The 17,203-nt window shown below is 48.9% G+C and overlaps 3 protein-coding genes across 3 annotated transcripts; 2 read left to right on the top strand and 1 right to left on the bottom strand.

Annotated features, from left to right (window-relative positions):
* The first annotated feature begins 821 nt into the window (after positions 1–821).
* On the top strand, positions 822–9,449 carry KMT5A (lysine methyltransferase 5A). The gene is made up of 8 exons (XM_063416210.1): positions 822–1,042; positions 1,351–1,445; positions 3,519–3,675; positions 4,486–4,702; positions 5,359–5,443; positions 5,802–5,861; positions 6,341–6,531; positions 7,243–9,449. Exons 1-8 carry the CDS (start codon positions 844–846, stop codon positions 7,451–7,453), a joined length of 1,215 nt encoding a protein of 404 aa, XP_063272280.1. The 5' UTR covers positions 822–843; the 3' UTR covers positions 7,454–9,449.
* Positions 9,450–10,621: 1,172 nt separating this feature from the next.
* RILPL2 (Rab interacting lysosomal protein like 2) lies at positions 10,622–15,071 on the bottom strand. The gene is made up of 4 exons (XM_063416215.1): positions 14,674–15,071; positions 13,717–13,868; positions 11,365–11,475; positions 10,622–10,897 (listed from the first exon to the last, which is right to left on the bottom strand). The coding sequence occupies exons 1-4, from the start codon at positions 15,028–15,030 to the stop codon at positions 10,873–10,875; spliced, it is 645 nt and encodes a 214-aa protein (XP_063272285.1). The 5' UTR covers positions 15,031–15,071; the 3' UTR covers positions 10,622–10,872.
* Positions 15,063–16,663, top strand: SNRNP35 (small nuclear ribonucleoprotein U11/U12 subunit 35). The gene is made up of 2 exons (XM_063416214.1): positions 15,063–15,202; positions 15,657–16,663. Exon 2 carries the CDS (start codon positions 15,660–15,662, stop codon positions 16,455–16,457), a length of 798 nt encoding a protein of 265 aa, XP_063272284.1. The 5' UTR covers positions 15,063–15,202; positions 15,657–15,659; the 3' UTR covers positions 16,458–16,663.
* Positions 16,664–17,203: the final 540 nt, after the last annotated feature.

Below are 17,203 nucleotides of genomic sequence, written 5' to 3'. Positions count from 1 at the left end.
GGGGTGACACAGATAAGAAACAGGAGTCATGCACTGCTGCTCAATGTAAATGTTCTCTTATCGTGGAGCACCGAAGTCCTGTGTGGCAATTTCCTGACTTCCATGATGGCATCCCCTTGGCATCCATCCACATCCTCTGATCCCTGTGCTCTTGCCTCATTGCTGCTTACTCCTTGCCGTTGTACTTTCCTGATTTCAAAGTGTAGGTACTAGTCCTGTTGGCAGCTTCTGACCAGGGAATCGATGCTGAAGGCAGTTCCAGCTCTCCTGGTAATAATTAAGGCTCTGTCATTTGGCTTTGTAATATTTGAGCTGCCCTCGTTATGGAATGGGGATGTACACAAGGTCTTTGATGCTTTAGTGCAATGCTTGAGTATTAGCTGCTCTCCAGGCAGTCTTGGATGATGGCACTAATAGACTTAAATTTCAGCCAGGGTTATCTAAGCTAAACATTGCGTCGAGCAACCTAATAATTCCGAAGAGCAGAGTTTCACAATCCCGCCAGGATTAGGGGTGCCCCGAATCCCCGCTGCGAGGCGGCGGGGGCCATGTTCCCTGCGGAGAGGTGCAGGAGGGAGGCGGCGGGAGGTGCCGGTGCACCGGCGGAGCGGACGGGGTGGAGGTGCCGCCGGCCCCCCGCGCCCCGCACGGCCCGAGGGTCCCGCTCCCGCGCGCTCCCACGCACGTGGCGCGGCCCGGCCGAGGGAGGGGCATTCCCTGCCAGGCCGCCAATCAGAGCGCTGCGTGCTCTCCTCACGGGCCAATCAGCGCCCAGCGGGCACACATTTAAACCCCGTTCCCGGGAGCTGCAGCCACCGCGGAGTGACAGGGAGAGGGTGGATTATGGCCCCTTGCGCCAATCAGAGGCCTGAGCGCGATGATTGGCAGGAGATTAAGCCAATGGAGTTGCCAAGGGTAACGCGGCGGCGCCCTGCGGAGCGGTTGGCAGCGGCGGGGACTCCGCGGGGACAGTCGGGGCCGCCCGGCGCGGGGGCTCCGGGTCGTGGGGCCGCCGCCGCCGCCGCCGCCGCCATGGCCGGAGGTGCGCGGGGCGGAGCGGGCACGAGCTGAGCGGGGCCGGGGCGCGGCTGGGCCGGCGGGGCTGGGCCCGCGCGGCGCGGGGCATCTCCGCGGCGCGGAAGCTCCTCCTGGGAGGTGCGGGGAGCCGGGGCCGGCGGGACTCCTCCCCCGCGCGGTGTGCGCAGCTCGCCGGGAAGGGGCTGGGCCGCCGCGGCTCGCCCTGCCGCATCCAGCCCTTTAAACATGGCGCAGGCCGCGGCGGCCGGGCGATGACCGCGGGCGGCAGCGCCGGACATGGCTCAGGCGCCGATCTTCCCCCGTTGCTCCTAGGGAAGAACATGCCCAAGACCAGGGCGGGCGGCGTGGAGAAGGCAAGCCCCGAGAGCGCCGAGAGGAAGGGCTCTGGCCGCCCCCGGGCCGGCGGGGTAAGCAGTGCCCGGGCCTGGGCGGGCGGAGCGGGGCGGGCGGCTCCCGGGGGTCTGCAGTGCCCTCCGCTTCCCCCCGGTGCGGGCGAGCCGGCGTGCGGGCTGCCCCGGGGAGCCGCGGGGCCCGGGCCTTCGGGCGCCCCTCAAATCATTCAAAAACCGATTAACTTAAAGTACAGTCGGGCTCTTTCAGTGTTTCCCTGTGCCGTATCGCAGACAGGCCCTAGGCTTGGCATTCCCTCTGTGCCATCTTCCCCGTCCTGTAGTTCTGTCACAGGCAGCTGGCCGCAGGCCGCTTGTCTCTTTGCATTTAACTCCCAATGGAAATAATTGTGGTTATTGCATCAAATCCCGGAGCCTCTCAGCCACCTTTCCTGTGTTTTGCCGTGGTGGGAAAATCTCTGCTCTCCGAGGTCTCAAGCCTGGCACAGACAAAGACGTGGCAGCGGCGTCTCTGTTGCGCCAAGAGCGCAGCAGGCAGAATGGGAATGAAGGGAGGAAGCTGTGCTGGAAAAATACTTGTTCGTTTCCTGTTCATAGTGTATTCAAAGCATGAAGGCTCAGCTGGCAGGTGGACTGCATTTACTGCTTTGGGCTTTCTCCTAAAATACCCACATTTAAACTTCTTACAAAATATTGAGGACTTTGAAGCTCAGGGTTCATTGCTTGCAATTGTTAAAACGGAGTGTTTTCATACTGTTCCATGCTTTGAAGCCCCTTTTTTTAATAAGCAAGTTTTACCTTTCATAGGCCTTTCAGAAATATTGGAGGTCAGGGAGCGTCTGACTAATTTGCTTTTTCTTAGGCTGTTCTATCGTAATCTCAATCTCTAGTAAAGTTTATTTGAGGACTAAGATTTGAGCCTTTAACTGGTCTGATTTTGTGTGAATTATGTACATAGGAAGTTTGCTATTCATGACTGCGTTAATTATTAAAATTATCCTATCTGTTCTATTGTGTACTTTGTTTACTTTTTCTGTGTCTGTGACTGAAATACTGAGCTATTTGTTTAGTCAGCTATATCTGAGCTATCTTTTTTTAACTACTGGGACCCTTTGTTCCTTGCTTTTCTGAAAAAATGCTTGCGTATTTTTGTTGTTTTAACTGGCTTGCAATGTCTGAAAATTGCTCTTGGTTGAGTCAAACTCTAGCCAAGAAAAACTCCTTCTGCCCAAGCTGCATCTGTTTGTCCAGACACTGAGATTTCATGGTTGGGCTCCCTGGTGTGCCTGACATACCCTGCACAGGCAAACACGGCCAGGTGGCAGGAGACTGTAAAAGCAAAGGTGACAGGATTCCACTAATCTTTGCTAAATTTGACACTGCTCACTGTTGGCATCTTGGAGCCAGTGCCAGTGAACAAACCCCAGGCTCTGTGTGTGGCCATGCCAGAGGGTTTTGCCATTTTCCTGACTGGCCTTTGCATAGACTCTTTAGTGGGCTTTTTTTGTTGCCATAAACAACTTTTACACTTTATTTTTGTATCATATAATGGATAAAAAGATAGCACTGTTTATCTCCCATGCTTTACTGAGAGGTGTCACTCAAGGTAGGCTGTAAAACCGATTCCTGTGCTGCTCAGTTGAGCGTATAATTTGCTGCAGCAACATTTGACACCTCCTGAGAGCAGCTGGCTAGCTCATACCTCTCTGCTATGAGAGCTCTGTACTGGGCCTGAGCAATTTTTGCAGCGTTATTCATATTTTTGGGGCTTGTGCTCTTTGAGGCCGCCTTCTTCCACAGGAGCTCGGGCTTGGGGTTTTTTTTAGCACCAAAGTTCATACTGTGAGGCACAAGGGTGGAGGCTGGAGTTAGCTATGACTACCCCATCCTGCCACATTTTATGTGAAATCTCTTGGACTGAGAGCTTGCATTAGTTAAGTTCTCAGACTGCTCAGCACTGTTATGTTTTCACTTAGAATCACAATCTCAGAGAGGGTGATGCTTCAAACATTGTAATTTGCCTCAGCACAATCACCTGTCAGCCCTGGTTGCTGCAGACCGTTGTGGATGCCAGCTTGAGGTTCCTGGAATCTCTGTGCTGAACTGATTTTTTGTGTGGGTCTGTTTTAGGAGAATGTGTTTATTGGTCAATCCAAAATCTACGGCTACCTGAATCCCAGCAAAGCTCCTGGTGCTCGCCCCCCGCTTCAAGAAGAAAACTCTGTCATGTATCACGAGGTGAAATGTCAGGGCAAAACACTAAAGGAAACCTACAGGAAAGGAGCTGGTAAGATCGAGCTTTGGATTGCTTATCTTGGTGCTCCCACTGCCCCCAATTCTAACATTGTCATCAAGAAATAAAAGCAGTGAGGAGGAGCCCAAGGCTTCACGGGTGCTTCAGTGTAGTGACCAGAAATGGGAATGTTCCCTAAGTTTATGAAGCAGAAGAAGACTAAAGTGGCTTGTGTTTAAAGGTGCATTTAACAGCCTTGGTGATTTGTCAAAGCACTTTGATGCCAGCACTTTTAGCAAGCAGGTATTTTAGGTCCCATTTGATGCAGGGAGTGTCAGGCTTTCTGGAAACCTGGGGCCTTTAGTTCCTAATTTGGCTCCCCAGTTTTGACAAGGAAGTGAAGATGGCTTTAGCTTGTCCCGCTGCTGAGGCCTTGCAGCTGTGCTTCTTTTCTCCAGTGAGACTGAAACATCTGTCTCAGCAGATGGGACTGCTAAACCTGATGATTTACTCGACATAAAAACGTTATTCAGCTTTAAACCACACTCCCCTACCTCTGAGTCAGTTCTCTGAGGAGGAGGAGGAGGATGTGGTTGTATTGGGGTAGGATGCAAAAAAACAACTGAATGTTGGTTGTGGGTATGAAGATTTCTTGTCAGTGCCAGCCCTTAAGCTCCCATGGATTTAGCCTGGGTGGCATTGGCCACTTGGTACCAACATCTGCAGCTGCTGAGCCCAGCAGTGCAGGGTCATTGCTGTCCTTTTTCTCTCATTTGATAGAGCTATAAACCACTGGAATTCATTAAAGCACTTGGGTATAGCTGGCCCTAAGCTCAGAGCCTTATTCCATTTCCTTGTCACCAGGAAAAAAGAATAGTGGCAAAGCAGTAGAAGGTGCTGTGAAACCAGAAGACCAGAAGGAGAAGGAAGGTGGGTGCAATCCTTCGGTGCCCTCCTCTGATCAAAACCAGGAAACTGTGGAAACCCAGAGGACTCCCCTGCCTGCAGACTGTGCTGAGGAGGCCAATGCAAAGCCAGCTCAGAAGAAGATGGTTAAAGCAAAACGGGGACCAAGGAAAAAGTGAGTGACTTGTGGAATTGTGAAAGGACAGCTCTTTGTTTTCTGAAGAATATCATGCTTTAAAAAGCCCTAAAATATCATCCAAGTATCTACTTTGCAGAGAACTTGTTTGTCCTGACAGCAAGGTTAGTGTGTTCTACTGTTCTATCACAAGTGAAATATTTGCTGGTCACCGATGGAAAAAAAGAAATTAAGGAGCCATTAAGACCTCCTTTCCTGTGGACAAATGGGAATGTGTCTTGTCAGAAACAGAACAGTTGGAGGCTGAGCTGATACCCTTTCTCATGGTGTCAGAGTAATGTGAACTAACAGTAATGAATTCCTTGCCAAGCAGTTTTTGTGACCTAAATTTTCAAGTGCCTTCTGGCAAGGCACGCAGGGGGCCCCAGACTTGTAATGTGACCTTCAGTTGATTTCCAACGACATCTCACTTTTATTGTTCAAGAATTAGTACTGGAGTAATGGAAACAGTGTGGGGAAGAAAAGGGGATGTAGCTGTGGTTTGAAGCTGAGAGTACTGATAAAAACCACTGATTCATATTGATCACCTTTCAACTTACCAAGCTCAGATAAAAATTTCTTGCACATACCTTTCCTCTAGAGGTATAACTTAACAAATAGTCTGAAATGTGTGTTCTCTTTTTCTTACTCCTTAGAACACAAGGAAGAACACCAAACCGAAAAGTGACAGATTATTACCCAGTTAGAAGAAGTTCCAGGAAGAGCAAATCTGAATTAGAGGTAGTGCTTTTTGTTAAAAATTACATTACTTATAACATGCCTGATTAACGAAAAATTTGGGGAAGTTAGTAACTATCTGTAAATTGTTTCCATTCCAAATGCAAATAACGTTATGCACTTGAAGTATTGTTAAGAACATGCTTACAATTTGGATGTACTGGTCCAGTTTAGAACAGAATCTATCTGCTTATGTATTTTAGGGGGCAGAAATCTGTCTTTCTGCCATTCAGTTTGCTGGAAATACGAGATGGTTTGGAACAATGGGTGTCATTGGTTGGTAATTTCCTTCCAGCTCTAGAATAAGCTACAGAAGCTATCAACAATATTGTGGTTTTGTTTGTTCTTGTTTATTCTGCAGACTGAGGAAAGGAGGAAAATAGATGAGCTGATTACAAGTGGGAAAGAAGAAGGAATGAAGGTAACTGCAGTGTCAACCTAAGTAGTCTTGTAGTGTTTGTTATACAGAATCTTGATGTTAATCTATTTAAACAGAGATTAGCAGAACTCAGTCTCAGGACCCTGTGATTCTCTGATAATGCAGGAAAACTGAAACACACAGTCCTTCCTTTGAGTGAGCAGTGTTGATCTCTGAAGGATATGTACATGCAGCCCCAGTTAGAAATACTGAGGAGCCTTAAAGGTCTTTACAGAAATGCACTCCTAAATTCTTGGATTGGAAGGCTTTGTGTCCACTTTGTGTAACTCAGAGTGTGTCCCAAACTCATCCTGCATTTCTGCCACAGTGCCATGCATTGTGCTTCTACAGCTTTGTCTGCTGTACACACAAATTCCCATTGCGGCATTTTTTAATGACAAATCATTTCCTAGTAATCAGCGTATCTGCAATGCTGTAAATCAGCTGGGAAATGAGAAAGTATTTTCTTTTCAACTCAACAGATTGATTACATTGATGGCAAAGGGAGAGGAGTAATTGCTACTAAACATTTTAATCGAGGAGAATTTGTGGTTGAATATCATGGGGATCTCATCGAGATCACAGATGCCAAGAAACGAGAGGCTGTGTATGCTCAAGACCCGTCCACAGGCTGCTACATGTACTATTTCCAGTACCTCAGCAAAACCTACTGGTGAGCTCAAGCTTCCATTGATAGAGGTTTTGAATGCTGCTAATTCTTTTCTTGTTTTCATGCAAATTTTTTGTTTTTAATGGGAACTGTGAATTATGAAATCTTTTGGAGCACTGGTCTATGGTCTGTCTGAGAGCCTCCCATATGTCTGGGCTATGAGGAATGGCAGGTGGCTCAAAGCCCTGTTCTTTGAAGTACAGCACAAACTGTGTGGAGAGTTGCTTAGATGAGGCTTGTTGTTCTGCAGTGGTCTTCTGCCTAAATTTATCCCCTTCTAAAATGAACTCCTTTATCTGAATTGTGTGGAGCTGGTTTGGAAAGCAGGATGGACAGACTCCCTGGAAGAAAAACATTTTTTCCAACTTTGACTGGGTGTCCTTGTTTCCCCACTCTCTGACACACACTTCAGTTCAAGCTTTATAATTTATTTCACATCTAGGTTCTGCTATTCCTGGAAACAGCTCAAACAGTCCAAAGATTTCAATGTCTGGGTTTTGTGCTAACTCAAAAATCTGAGTTGTTTCAGTTTCCTTTCCTTGCCTATTATGCCTGTATTTAATCATGCTTGTTCTGTAATGTAACATGATAATGTTCTGTTTCTCCTCAAATTTTCAAGACTCGTGTGGATTCCTCATTCTTTGGTTTGCACTTTGGGCTTTGTGCACAAACGTGTCCCAGGCGCAATCCCGCCCTCTGTTGTTGCTCTTTCAGTGTCGATGCTACGAAAGAAACGAATCGTCTGGGAAGGCTCATCAATCACAGCAAGTGTGGCAACTGCCAGACCAAGCTGCACGACATCGATGGTGTGCCTCATCTCATCCTCATAGCTTCCAGGGACATTAAGGCAGGTGAAGAACTCTTGTACGACTATGGAGACAGAAGCAAAGCTTCCATTGAAGCTCACCCGTGGCTGAAACACTAATTCATCTTCCTTGTTTTGGGGTTTTTGTTTTTGGACTCTGTTCTACAAGGAGTCAGTGAATTTTTTTTCTTCCTGCCCTCACTTCCCTCAGCTTTCTTAGTGGACTGCTTATGGTCTTCCGAGCTCCTTAAAAACTGCCTTTTTGCTTTGCAGTATTTAAATACCTATTACAGTTCTCCAGGCGGGCTTGAATAATTGATCTTAGATTGCCAAAACTTTTATATCATAAAAGGAAAACCCTTCTTAAAATTTCAGTGCTTCTGCATAGTGACCAGTGCCACTTGAGCAGTGAAAGACTTGCACAGAATCTTAATCACTGGGGTTGTGCTTCTGCTTTTGCAAGGAAATCTCAGCTCCACTTTGGGGTGCTGAACTTGGCTTTATGACAGAGGCACTGCTGTACTCTGACTTGGTCATCCAGAGGCTTGACTGCCTGTCAGACTGCTTGCACAGGCTGACAGGCTTCTCTGAGATGGATGCTATTGTCATTCTCAAATAATTTGTGGTAGGAATCCAGTTTCTCCTGTGTCGTACATTCTGTTGGCAGTGGACTTCAAATGCACTGGCACTTGGGGAAAAGGATGGTCAGATTGACTCCTTCCTTTGGAGAAATGACTCCCAGCCAAAGGAGGGTGATTTTTGATAGACTGGGTTGATACTGATTACAGATGTGAAGATAGAACTTCACAGTGAGAATCAATGTTTGACATTTACTTGTTTTCTAAACTTTGAGAAGGTACCTTTTTTATAGTTGATGGCTGATTCTTGGAGGTGTCTCCCAGAGGATTTTAAAGAAGTAAAAGCTCTCTCCAAAAATTTTTATATTACCTTCCTATGCTAATTAGCCACATCAGAAGCTATTTATTTACTGTGAATGCTTGAACTAGAGCATAGTGGTTCCAAAAATAGGAGTCATCTTCATGTGCAGCTTCAAACAGTAGTGATGGAGTTCATGCAGTGAAGAAAGCAGATTCCTTATTGCCTGGTCCTGTAGGTCTGGTCCCACTGTCTCACATGGGAGTTGAGCTCTTGGCATCTCGTGGATGTTGGGAACGTTTCTGTTGGAGAGCCAAATCTGGGATCTAGGCAGGCAATACAATGCAGGTCCTTTATGTTAAAGATGAATTCTTACCAGTTGGAATTTTTGCCAAGGCAGGCTTGGCACGTGTGTAGATGAAAATGGCTGTGAGCCATCGGCCACGCTTGCTGCTGGAAGATGTCAGCAAGGGATCTGTGGCTCTGTTAATTCTTCTGTTCCTCATGTCTTGAAGGCTGCTGCTGTTCCAGCTGAATGCCCTCTAGACAATCTTATGCTTGCCTATGTGATAGGTCAGATAGCAACAACAACATCCTGGTTGTGTGCTCCAGCAGCAAGAGAGGTGGCTTAGTGATGTATTTTTTAAATTAAAAACTTGAAGACAATGTCTCTGTAAAATAAAGAATATATTTATTATTGATGAAATGGCTGCTATACTACCTGTGTCTCCATTGCAGTTCATGAGCATTTTGGAAGAAAGCTGTGAAAATCATTAGCTGTTAAATGCTTTATATTATTTACTGCTTCACACAAGGCAAACTCATCAGAGCAAGCCTGGGTATCTCCCCATTTCTGAAGAGTTAACTGGAGACCTGTTACATTACATGTACTGAATTTCAGGTAAGCCTTGGCCAACTTGTCTGAGTTGGCACTGATTTTTCTCTGGTCTCAGTAACAGAGACCTCAGCAATGTGTACAGTGTCCTGTTAAACTAGAGCACTTCCCTGAAGTCAAAATTGGAATAATTTTTTTTTGTTTATTTTATTTTATTTAAACATTTACTTGTTCTCTATCAGGTTGAAAAGCTTAAAACCTCTGTACTTCAGCATCACTTTTGTAAACAAGGAAGAGGAAAGACCTCCTTGTTTTACATAAAGGAAAATGTCTTCTCTGAAAGCTTAACTGGTAATTGAGTAGCACTGCGTTGGAGGATGGAAATAAAGCTCATGTTGCACTGCATATGTATCCTTTACTTTTCTAGGAACACGTGTAGAGATCTATCTCAATGGACTTCTCACAGGATGTGTCATTTGGATGTTTATCTCACAGGAAGGCTTCATCTTCTAACAAGGTGTCACAGGGAAAGATAGCCTTGGGTTGGGAGCTAAACTGCTTTTTTTAAAGGAGATTGGAAAATACATCCCTGGATAAACCATGGAAGAGGATGGAATTCAGACCACATGTGAGCATCTCTCTTCAGCTCAGAGGTGCATTCTGGCTGTTGCTGATTGATTGTTTCTTTGTTTAATTTTTGTGTGCACAAAGCCTCTGCTCAGGCAGTGCAGTAACTGCCTTCCCTGCTCCAGAAAATACACAATGAGGGCATGGCTGAGGCTCGTTGATATTTTGAAGATGGCAAAAGGACTGGAGTGGTTCTGTGCCCTGGCTAAAGCAGCTGCTGAGCTCAGCCATCTGTGGTGGGGCCTTGCTAACAGAGTTACTGCTGACCTCTGAGGGGAGGCTGCAGCTCTGCCTTCTGCTGAGCCACACTCTCGTTGTGCAGCTCAGCAGATGTGTGCAGTGTCCTATATTTTTCATGCTGCCAGTGTAGGAGAGGGAATCAAAAGACTTCAGAGCCTGCTTTTATTTCTGAAGAGAGTAAGATCACAGTTTGATAGCTGTCACTGCTTCTTTTATGTCTGCTCAGATTTTCTGCTCTGGATATTCTACCTTTCTAAATGGAGAACCTAATTGGTGTCTTTCAAGCTTCTTTTCTCACTCCTCTGTTTGTCCTATTTGCTTCCACTGGTGCTAAATCTCATTACTGGGGCCAATACACAGCTTGTGGCAGGTGATTGAAAGAACAGAGCTTATGCAAAACACAACTGCCTACCACAGGAGACCCTCATCTGTCAGAAATGAAATGTTTGGTGCACCTGTTCCAGTCTGAGCACTGCCTGCACCTCAGTCCTTCATGTGGGTAGACCCCAACTGCAGCAGTTTTTCTTTCTTTGCTGTGCTTTTCTCCACTGTTCATCTCAGCCCCAAACACCCCCTTGTGAATGGCACGTCTCTGTTAACTTATCTTCATCTTACAAAATCATTTGGGCTGAATGTTTTGATAGCTGGACAGGATAAGTGTGCTCTAGTACAGATTATCCCAGGCTCTTTTAATGAGAATAAACCCCAACTTTGTATAAACGTTTTATTTTCTACATGTGGCTAATGTCTGACAGTAAGAAAATACAAAAAGTGTCCATTTCAAACAGCTTCTGAAAAAGCAGAGTACAATCTATTCTGAAAGAATATTATACAACATGATTTTAATGAGATTGCTCATTCTCTACAGTAGGAGTGATGCTGCTGCTTCCAATCATTGTCTCCCAACGCCTCTGAGGCTCATCAGTGCCATTCTCACCAGCAGCAAAGTCCTTGAGGAAGCTCATTTTCCATGTTTAAAAGAAAACCTAAAAGAAAAAAAAATCAATAGCAGAAATGAAACAATAATGTACAACTGGAAAACAAGGAACAGGCAGGGGGTGGCCCTGTCAGTGTGCTATTTTGGGGGACTTGAGGGACAGACCCTGAGTTGTGGGTTTTGTGTACAATGTAAACAAAGCCTGGGGCCAGCCAGGGTGCTCTGACAGCACAGTCCTGAGGGGCTGGCAGGGGAGGCAAGCATTGAATCATTTTACTCAGGAATGCTTGTTTTTCCTAGGAAAAAAGTGACTCCCTGCTTGCCTGGGTGGAGGTGCTTTCCTGTGCAGGGCTTTTTCCCCAGGAACAGATTGCTTTATCAGGTTTTTAACTTTATATGGAGAGCAGAAAACAATATCCAGCCAACTAGGCTAAAGTTCAGCATCCATCCCTGGATTTACTGTGTAAGGAGTGGGCCATGTTCTCACAAATTCTGCCCCAAAATCTGCGAGCTTACAGTCGTTTGATGATTGTCTTCTCTTCACTGTCCTTGCTCGTGCCAGCACTGCTGCCACTGGCTTCTTTTTGCAGTTCTTCAGTTTGGTCTCTTTTCTGTGAGATGATCCCACTGGGAAAGGAAAGGGTTTTGTTTATTTTCTGTGGGTTTGTGCAGAGTGTGACAGTGCATGACTTAGATCTCTCCCTGGGCAGCTGGACATGGGTGAATGAGTGTTCACAGGACAGGGATGGCAGCCCAGCCTCTTCCTTGTAGTGAGCTGAAAATAATGAATTATTATCCCGAAATACAGCAATGTAATGGTGCCAGAGTTATGCTTTAATGAGAACACTAAAAAAGTAACGAGCTGACTTCTCCACACAGAAAAAAATGGCAAATCATAATGGTGGTGAAAAGGAAGTGTAATCACACTTGGATTTGTGCAAAAGTCCAAGGATAAGAGGAGGGTGTGGACACAAATGGTGAATTTCTGCAGGGGTGGGTGTGTGGTACCTCCAGCGCAGCCAGCCAGGCTCTCAGCAGGCTGGGAGCAGATGGGAGATTCCCAGCTCCCCTGCAAGGCAGCTGCCTGTTCCTCTTTCCAGCCTACAGAGGAGAGAAGAAAGGCTTTGCCTCAGCTCTAGATTTTGCCATCCCACTTCAGTGTTTCTACACTCCAGAAGTTGTAACCACCTACTCCAGGCAGCAGTTTCACTTTGACCAAAGGGTGTTTTCCTTGCCTGGAACAGGGTTAGGTTTTCCCAGGCTGCACACTCCGTGTTTTCACAGCGTGTCCTGAGCTGACCTCAGTCATTTGGAGAGCTCAGTGGATCAAAGCCTGTGACTGCACTAGCTGCAGGCAAAGGGTAGCCAAGCAACACTCAACTGGATTGGGAAATAAAAACACAGCACTTAAAAACTGGTGTGACACGAGGTAATTCTGAGGCAGATTCTCCTCTTGGCTAAAGGAGACAGATAAGTGAGCTGTTGGGTGACACTGCAGAGCTCTAACATCTGCATGGCAACTTCCACGCAGAAATCATGATGAGAAATGCAGCCCCCAAACACCACCAGTCACTTTGAGCCAGTCTCTGAGATGTTTGTTACCTTGTGTTATACAGAGCTTATTTCCAATGTGTGCAAGGCATTTTAGAATGTGTATTTATCCTTTTCTGCTGCACAATTACTCTTTACTACAATTAGGATTTTATGTGACTGTTTAGAAGGAAAATGGGTTTTGGCTTAAGCTGTAACACTGAGGAGATAACCCCACACATTACTCGACCTGAAAAGCTGCACAGCACTGTGGCTCAAATCACTAAAACCCTGAAAACGTTCCCACTGTTTCATTTTGAACTTGGCCTGTACTAAACTGTGTAACAGCTGGGAAATCAGAGCAAGAAGCCATTCCAGTGCTGCACAGCAAAGCATCCAGCTGAGCTGGGGAGGGGCTGTCAGGCAGTTTGTAAACTCTTGGATTTAACTTCTTGGTTTAACCTGCCTGTTACAGACAAGGCAAAGGGGGGACTCGCTGTATCCAGGAGGGAGCTGCTGAGATATCCCAACTGAAATCTAATGTGCTGAGACATTCTGTGTCTAGATTAAGAAGTAATTTCTTGACCCAAAGAGTTCTAATCCAGCCTGATCAGAGGAGGCAGAGGTTGGGAAGGAGAGCTTTGGGGTGAAGGAATTTGTAGCACCAAGATCAAGACCCTTCCCACATGCCACCCTTTGACTCACACTGACTCTCCCTTCAAGAAAGACCAAACCCTTCTCTGAAATCATTTGCTTTGCACAGTTCAAGGGCCTTACACAACTCTGCTTGCAGTGTTAAAAACCCCACAGCTTATCATGAATGATGAAAGAGGTCCATATTCTCTTTCTAGATCAGTGCCATACCCTGTGGGAGTGATGGACCAGAGATCAAGCAGCGTCGTGCTGCAGGAGGAAGGAAACTTTGACTAAAGCTGAGCTGGAAACCCCCCGTGCTCTTTGGTATGTAGTGTAGCTTCAGACACAGTGTGTGTGCAACTGCTGTGACTGCACAGAGGAATTCCTGTGCACGAGAACACGGCCTGGGTGTGGAGTGGGAGTAACTGTGTGAGGGCTGAGAGTGGGACAGCTATGGCAATGAGAATTGTGCAGAGGAAAAGGGAGTTTGGTTTTTAAATCCTGTTGCACAGACAGTTCATTGTTCCCCCATTTTTCTTTGCTCATTTGTCTGCTCTGGGAGCACAGGGGTCCCTTACATACCTGGACAGTGCCCATCCTGACCTAGGGGCCCAAACCTGCAAGACTCTCACCTGATAAACTTCCCAGACATGAAGTACTTGTTATTAGTGGTATTAATTTTCTGCTGACTTCAAGCTGTACCTCTTATAGCACTGTAGCTCCTCTTGCACCACCAGAAGCTGAGCTTTCAGCTGGTTCCTCTCTTGCAGTACATCTCGGAGCTCCTGTAACGTGAACCGGGGCCGGTTGGGGTCTGTGAGGTCTATCACCATCTGATCTGGTCCAAGGCTGGGCTGTAAAATAAACAGCAGTGGATCCTGTAACTCTCAAAAAACTCAGCATTCAGAGAGTAAAATATCTGGATTTTATAAATAAGGAATTTTTAGAACTAGTATGAATGCACCACAATCCTGATTTTTTTCCCCAAGCAGTTAATTATAGTTCTTCATATTTTGTATTCCCTTAGTGACTGTGTTCCCCAGCCAAGTATAGGCCACAACTGTGACAAGCTCTGACCACAGTTAAAAGCAAACTCCCTGTCCCAAAGAGTTTGCAATTTAGTTGTCAAGAAGATGCTTTTATCAGCTTGTTCTCAGACGATGAGAGAGGCTGAGCCATCGAATGCCACACCAAAATTCCGTGTCAAAAAAAGGTGAGAACTGAGCTCTCCTTTTTTAATTTAAAACCTTTGTAGTAGTCAAGACATCCGTTTCCCTCAGCCGGGGGTTACAAAGCCTCAGTGTTTGCACACAGTTGTCGCTATGGGGCCGGTGCAAGAGCTGAACACGGTGGGTTTGCACTCTCTGACCTCCGTGCGTGCCTGCACAACTTTGCTGGGTCAGTGTAACTGGAGCGGGGAATCCACAGCACTGCGACCCGTAACCACCCCGGAGGAAAGAGCTTCACGGCTTTCATGGCCAGAGACGGGAAGTGACTTTGTGAGCCCCGTCCTGGTGACACAAAAGAGACCACAAGTATCGGCCGGCCCCTCTGGGGTGGTGCTGGGTGCGCTCCGCGACCCGCGCGCGGTGTGCCCGTGCTGGGGAAGGAGCCCGTGCCCCGTTTGTCCCGTGTGCCCTGGCCGTGTCCCGCACCCACCTGCGGGGCGCTCCCGCGGGCCGCCGCCCGCAGCTGCTCCAGCTCCCGCCGGAGGCTGTCCCGCTCCCGCCGCAGCTGCTCCTCGGCCACGCTGCTCTCGCTCACCAGCGCCTCCAGCATCTCCAGCACCCTGACGATCCTGAACTGCAGCCGGGCGCGGGCGGCGGGCAGCTGCGGCCCGGCGCGGAGCTGCAGCAGGTCCCGGCCCACCACGGAGGAGATGTCGTAGACATCCGCGGCCGTCAGCTGGAACGGGCTCTTCTCCAGGGCGCTCTCCGGGCCGCCATCCTCCTCCTCCTCATCCTCCTCCTCCTCCTCCTCCTCCAGCTCCTCCTCCCCGTCCCGGCCCCGCTCCATGCCCGCCGCACCCCGGCGCTCCCTCCCAGCCGGGCCGGGCGGCGCTGCCGGCGCGGCCGCGGGCGGAGCGGCCCCTCCCGCCCCCGGCGCTCCCACGGCGGCGGCCGCGGGCCCGCGCCGCTTCCCGCCCTGCCCCTTCCCCTGAGGAGGCACCGCCCGCTCTGCGCTGCCGGTAAGGGACGGGGGGCTCTCCGTCAGCCCCGGGAACCGGCACCGAGGCCCGTGAACCCATCGGCCTTTCCGCAGCGCCACAGCCGCCTCGGTGGCTCCGGGAGCGGGGCGGGGGGACTGGCGGGCTCCGGCCGGCCGGGAGCGGGGAAAGGGGCTGAAACCGGCCCCGGCGGGAGCGGCTGCGGCTCCCCCGGCCCCGCGGATCGGCCCCTGCCCGCTGGGCGGCGGCGGGAGCGGGGCTGAGGGGCCTCCCCGGGCCGCGCCGGGGCCCCTCAGGCCGGGGTAGGCCAGGGCAGGATGCGGCTCCCGGACACGGCTCAGTGCCGGCGTGCGGACTCAAACAACAGCGACACGGCTGGTTTAGTTCCGTGTGTCGCACTTCGGGGGATTTTGGGATGAACACAAAGTACAGCGGTGCTGGATGAACCTGTGGCGTGTGTGTTCTCCCCCACCAGAGAATGGCTGACTGGGCCCCCATAGCGAAGGAGTACGACCCCCTCAAGGCCGGCAGCATCGACGGCACGGACGAGGAGCCCCACGACCGCGCCATATGGCGGGCGATGCTGGCACGGTACGTACCCAACAAGGGCGTCACGGGGGATCCTCACCTCACCCTCTTCGTGGCCAGGCTCAACCTTCAGACCACAGAGGAGAAGTTAAAGGAGGTTTTCTCCCGCTATGGAGACATCAGGAAGATCCGTCTGGTTCGAGACCTGGTGACGGGGTTTTCCAAGGGTTACGCGTTTGTTGAGTACAAAGAGGAGCGCGCGCTCCTGAAGGCTCACAGAGATGCCAACAGGCTGGTCATCGACCAACACGAGATCTTTGTGGACTTTGAACTGGAAAGAACTCTCAAAGGATGGATTCCCCGGAGGCTCGGGGGTGGGTTTGGAGGCAAAAAAGAATCCGGGCAGCTGCGGTTCGGAGGACGGGACAGACCTTTCCGAAAGCCCATCAGTTTGCCAAACATGAAAAATGATTTCTACGGAGAAGGATCATCAGAGAAAAGAAACTGGTCTCGTGAGGGAACCAGGGACTGGAGAACGAGGGACCGGGACCACGAGAGGAGCAGGGACAAACGCTGGCCAGAAAGGGAGAGGCCATGGGCTTGGGGTGACAGTGAGAGAGAGAGGGACTCCAAGGAGGAGAGGAGCAGGGGGAGGGAAAGGAAGGACAGAGACAGGAAGGACAGGGACAGAGACCGGAGCAGGGACAGAGATAGCAAGAAGCAAAGAGATGATGATAAGCACCGCTAGGTGACCGTGCCTTGTCCTTGGGGTGTGTGACCTACCCTTAGGCAGCTCGGGGCTGTGACAGGAGTCTCAGAACAAAGCTGAGGTGTTGCCACCTTGTGCCTGACTCAGCTGCCAGCAGCTCTCTGTAGTTTGGTTCCTAATGCAGTTCAGAAGTGTGTTGAATTGTTCCTTTAGAGAAAATAAACTTTTGTATTAATGTTTTTGAACTGGTGAGTGCTGTGAGAAATGCAGTGTGTGTACAGGGATCGCACAGAGCTGAGCACACTCCTTGTGTGAGGCGTTATCTGTGGGCCTGATATCCACGTTTGTTATTAAACAGTCCCGTGCTGGAGAGACAGGAACGGAATAACAACAAACTGAAACTTCTGTGCCCCAAAACAGGAGCTGATGGGAAGTGGCTTCATTTTTGTGAAGACATTGGGACAGGCAAGACCTTTATTGCTGCTGTGTCCTTAACTAGTTCAGCCAGGTTAGAGAGAAACATGGAACTGATCCACTCTGTGACATGGGAGGAGGAAACTCCTTTGTACAAGGAATGAGCACCACAGGACAGCCAGCAGGTCAGAAAATGTCTCATGTTCCTGATGAATCCATGGACAGTCACTGAAGGAAGGTGTCATGGGTAAATGTGGTTGCAGCTGCACCCACTCTGTCCTCACCCTTCCACACAGGGCTTAAATCCATCCTGGAAACTGGATTTGCTGCTGGTTGTAGCTGAATTGGGGAGAACAGAGGGCAAAACGTCT

The sequence above is a fragment of the Prinia subflava genome, chromosome 19 (genome assembly GCF_021018805.1).
Source record: "Prinia subflava isolate CZ2003 ecotype Zambia chromosome 19, Cam_Psub_1.2, whole genome shotgun sequence".
Taxonomy (NCBI): Eukaryota; Metazoa; Chordata; class Aves; order Passeriformes; family Cisticolidae; genus Prinia; species Prinia subflava.
This window is presented reverse-complemented; position numbering and strand designations above follow the sequence as displayed.

Coding starts and splice junctions, on each gene's coding strand:
- KMT5A (XM_063416210.1), top strand. CDS start 844: ATGGCCCCTTGCGCCAATCAGAGGCCTGAGCGCGATGATTGGCAGGAG. Junction 1,446..3,518: donor GCCGCCCCCGGGCCGGCGGG/GTAAGCAGTGCC, acceptor GGTCTGTTTTAG/GAGAATGTGTTTATTGGTCA. Junction 5,444..5,801: donor AGAGCAAATCTGAATTAGAG/GTAGTGCTTTTT, acceptor TTTATTCTGCAG/ACTGAGGAAAGGAGGAAAAT.
- RILPL2 (XM_063416215.1), bottom strand. CDS start 15,030: ATGGAGCGGGGCCGGGACGGGGAGGAGGAGCTGGAGGAGGAGGAGGAG. Junction 13,869..14,673: donor CCCGCGGGAGCGCCCCGCAG/GTGGGTGCGGGA, acceptor TTTATTTTACAG/CCCAGCCTTGGACCAGATCA. Junction 11,476..13,716: donor GAGCTACAGTGCTATAAGAG/GTACAGCTTGAA, acceptor TTCCTTTCCCAG/TGGGATCATCTCACAGAAAA.
- SNRNP35 (XM_063416214.1), top strand. CDS start 15,660: ATGGCTGACTGGGCCCCCATAGCGAAGGAGTACGACCCCCTCAAGGCC.